The sequence below is a fragment of the Sinocyclocheilus anshuiensis genome, unplaced genomic scaffold (assembly GCF_001515605.1).
Source record: "Sinocyclocheilus anshuiensis isolate Anshui unplaced genomic scaffold, SAMN03320099.WGS_v1.1 scaffold555, whole genome shotgun sequence".
Lineage (NCBI taxonomy): Eukaryota > Metazoa > Chordata > Actinopteri > Cypriniformes > Cyprinidae > Sinocyclocheilus > Sinocyclocheilus anshuiensis.
In genome coordinates this window covers 453,169-457,500 of record NW_015552571.1, presented here as the reverse complement: position 1 = coordinate 457,500, position 4,332 = coordinate 453,169, and the positions used below count along the sequence as shown (strand labels likewise).

The following is a 4,332-nucleotide window of genomic DNA, read 5'->3' as shown; positions in this document are numbered from 1 at the left end:
CTGAAAATATGTCAGAGTCCAACCGAGTCCAGGGACAGTTGACGGAAATGTCACTGACTCAATGCATTATCACGAAAGTGATATTCAGTATTTGCATGTGCTTTTAAGTCTTGTCCAGTACTTGAAAGCTGACGGGTTTCTGTGTTCACACACCGAAAGCACGCTCACAGAATAACGCGCCTCTTCAGTCAGTGTGCGAATGCCGAGTTCAAAATGCCCGTCTTGGAGACTATTCATGTAAATGCAGTCGGTTTTCTCAAGTGAAAGATCAAAATATTTGATCTATGCGTCAGATCCTAAAGCAACAGCGTAAACCTGCAGCCGCCAACTGCTTCATAAATGTTAAAGGGGTCATATGATGCGATTTCATCTGTTACACCAAATACACAAAATAATGATCTTTAAAATAGCATCATATGACCCCTTTAATCAAACAAAAGAAAAGGAGAAAATCACTCACTGCTCTTGACTGAATCACGTATTAACTTTAATAAGAATCATCTCTATTTAATGTATAAAGTGAAGATAATTTTTTACATTTTTCATTTTCATGAAATGTCCGTAGTAGGCTATTTCTAGAAGACTTTACTAGGCTACAATCTGAAAAACTTAAAAAAAATAAATAAATAAAAACCTTACATTTTTATTTTTGAGTAATAAATGTATTTATCATTTAGCTTGTAAGTAACACTTGGAGTGTTTACTTGCCTTCAGTAAGCTTGAGAATGTTTAAAAAAATTAACTTAAATGATTTTAGCAAATGGCTGCAATATAACAAAGAGTGAAAAATTGAAGGGGGTCTAAATACTTTCCGTACCCACTATAATGTAATTTATTGTAATTAATGTAACTATAAATGCATTCAAAAATAAAACAGGTGTGAGTTGCCTGTGACTTACGGAAAGTATATGTAGGGCTTTTATACACAGTGCGTGCCATTGTACAAACTAGGTTTATCCCTCACAGCCTCATTTTCATCCAAGAAAAAATTAATCAATGTATGGGAAACACTGGTAATGTATATCGAAATATCGGAAATGTGTTTAAAAATCATATCACCGTTATTGAAAAAAATTATATCGCGATACATATTGATATTGAATTATTGTCCAGCCCTACTAAGGGGTCAGTGTAAACCATTCATTTTTCGTTTTTTTTTTTTTTACCCAGAAATTAAAATGCAGTTTCTTCTTTAATGGTTCAAACACTGATGAATAGAATAAGCAGACACGAACTAATTTTGACTATTCAAAATTCATATTTCATTAAAAATCGTAAAAATGATATAAAGCTTTTATTGAGATAAAAGGTGCATTTTCTGCTCTTAAGGTCCCATTCACCAAGATACCTACTCCTTTACCCCCACCCTTGAATTTATACATTTACTTTAACGATAAATGTGAACTTCCGCCCTTTAATTTTTCACATTCTAAAACCTGTTTTACTCTGAAATATGTCACAATACATAAATCAATTCAGCCATAACTTCTGTTACATGACTTTAAGTTTGCTAAGCAAAGCAGGACACTAATATTTAAACAAAAATCAAAATGGCAAGATGCAATAGAGGTTTGCTTTTGTTACATTTAAATGGACATTGCGTTTTTGTAGTTGTAAAGGTTAAAACAATGTTAAGATACTAATAAATAATAAGTTTCGTTGGACTCGGACTCGACTCGACTCGTACTCGGCTGTTTGGGACTCGGACTTGAGTCCGACTCTGCCCATTTTGGACTCAGACTTGTCTCGGACTCGATTGGTTAAAGACTCAGGCTCGACTTGGACTCAACTTAGGTGGACTTGAACCCAACACTATTGCGTAGTGTATTCCAGCCATTTGTTATTCTGGAAAATCTTCCAAACTTACACCGTGTCCTAACTACATGCGACGCAACAAGATTCCAGCGACAAGCAATTTGGTTGTCCACACTAGACATGCCACGACAACACAACGTGACAGAATCAATCATATATCACAGCCAATCAAAAGCCTGTGTGGGCGGGCTCTCTCTGGAAGCGCACTGCATTCACAACGAAATGGATAAGTTTATAAATCTAATTCATAAATATTAAACCTTTTTAACATTATTAAATGTACATACTGAGTGACTGAATGAAAACCGCTTGTTTCCGCTTGAAAAAAAACTCTTGATTGGTTGATTATGTACAATGCCTGCATGCTATTGGTCAAACTACTTTTTGATCTTTACCTTCAGCAAGAATAAAAACAGGAAAACGAAACCAAAACCTGGATATTTTAGCCAATATAGAAATCCTGGCCAGGACGTGTCCGTGAAAAAGGGCATCTCCGGTCAGTCTAGTTAAAAGATTTTGCTGATTTTTTTCAAGAAAAGGTACATCGCCATATTGCGATAAACCAAAGTGACATGAACACACCTGATTTCGTAATTACAACTTCCTTATTCAGAAATATGAACTTTCCAGGAGAACTTGATCGGACCATTAGCCACTGAATTAGACATGCCTCTTTAAACCGAAACCCTGCCCACTTCAAAACCTAAGCTTCCTGAATGCCATATATGTGCTGTACTGTAAAGCGCATCAAAAGTTCTGATTGGCTAATCAAGTCATTAGACCTTTCTAAAGTTTACAGAGTGACAAATGTGGTATTTCAGTAAAAAAAAAATGCTTATGGCACCAATGAGAAGTCTAAAGCAGTGGTTCTCAAACCTCTCCCTGGAATACCCTGAGCACTGCACATTTTGTATGTCTACCTATATCTGACACACCCACTTCAGGTCTTGCAGTCTCCACTAATGAGCTGGTGAGTTGAATCAGGTGTGATAGATGAGGGAGACATACAAAATGTGCAGGGCTGGGGGTACTCCAGGACAGGTTTGAGAGCCACTGGTCTAAAGCAATGTAGCCATGTAGCACCCACCTGTTCTTCTGTGAGGAGTTCCCTGCTGGGCTTCTCCTGCTCCTCTGGGAGAAACATAACGGACTGACGTCTCCTCCAGGTATTTATCCACTGGATCTGGGCACACTGGAAAATAATTTGCAACACGTTACTTGTGCACCTTGCCAAAACATATTGCAAAGTGATGAAACTGTATCTTCAGGTACATAATAATCATCTCTCAAAAGTGAAATCGACAAGATCACAAACCTGTCTGTCTCTTGCGCAACGTGACGTACGGCAGCAGGTCATGTCGAGTGATGATGCGGAGCAGCTGAAGAACATGCCGGAAGTTTGTCTCGTCACATCGCCCCTGACGCTCCAGGGCGAGCAGGAAATCCCGCCCGCTCCGTATCCCTCCTCTCTCGTACTCGTCAATAACGTCCACAAAAAGGAAGGACAGCACACGTACGTCACGGTGCGTCAGCTGCGCGCCCACAATATCAAACATGCGGTGAAGAGAGTAAAGCCCATATGCGTCATCCACAGCCTCCTCCGGCCACGGCTCCACCCGGCCGGACGCAGGTTTCCGAGACAAGGAGGAAATACTGCAGGACGCCGGAGCCAATCGGCTTAGAGAGAGCGCAAGAGAGTTACCATGAGTTGTTGCGGATGAGGACGCTGCAACCCAGCCTCGCCGAGGAGAGTAAAGCCCGGAGCGGGAATACGAGTCTATCGGGGAACGAGAAATGTGTTGCCTGCCCTGACTTGATGAAGAGTTCTGTGGCGAGAGGAGGGCAGGGTTGGCATTCCCATGCTGCTGTGAGGTCATCACTCTTCGCTAGGCAGATGACGGGTGAGGGGATGGCGGAAGGCCCTGTCAGCAGTGTGAAGCAGCTCCAACTGTGTCAACACACTCGGCCCGCAACTCTCACCTCCAACTTATCTCTAGAAGAGAATAAAATTAATGTTCAAGCATTACAGATTCATATAACATATTGAATAATAAATTGTCAAACATTACCACATGACCTGGGTTTATTCTACACTGCTTTTTAAACAGATCTATTGCTCAACTGTTTTTTGTTTTTTTTTAGACTTACTGTCAGAGCTGTCATTGCTCAATCATGCAACAAATTAAAAACAGGTCATGTTTTCACATCACAACTACAGATAAAATTATATACATTATGTATTCTGATTTCACATCTGCAAATGAAAAGATTATATAGATTTACTATTCTAATTTTTCATTACAAACCATAAAGATTATATATTTTAATTTCACATCTACGTATAAAAGAAAGAGTATATATTCTAATATCAATTTAACATACAAATTCTGGTATCACAACCACAGAAAATCATAGATCATAAGCAATCTGATATCACATCAACATTTAAAGTTTCTAGATTTTATACTCCGATATTACATCTACTTATTAAAAACATTTATTTATATTCTGTATATA

General features: G+C 38.8%; 1 protein-coding gene across 3 annotated transcripts in view; it reads right to left on the bottom strand.

Annotated features, from left to right (window-relative positions):
- The window catches only part of LOC107665071 (death effector domain-containing protein-like), an 11,610-nt gene that overhangs the window by 6,246 nt on the left and 1,032 nt on the right, over positions 1-4,332 (bottom strand). For all 3 annotated transcript variants that reach the window (XM_016455824.1, XM_016455823.1, XM_016455825.1), the window contains exons 2-3: positions 3,131-3,808; positions 2,903-3,007 (exon numbers count right to left, since the gene is read on the bottom strand). In XM_016455824.1, coding sequence (XP_016311310.1) covers positions 2,903-3,007; positions 3,131-3,692 — 667 coding nt within the window. In that variant the 5' untranslated portion in view covers positions 3,693-3,808. The remainder of the gene's footprint in view (positions 1-2,902; positions 3,008-3,130; positions 3,809-4,332) is intronic.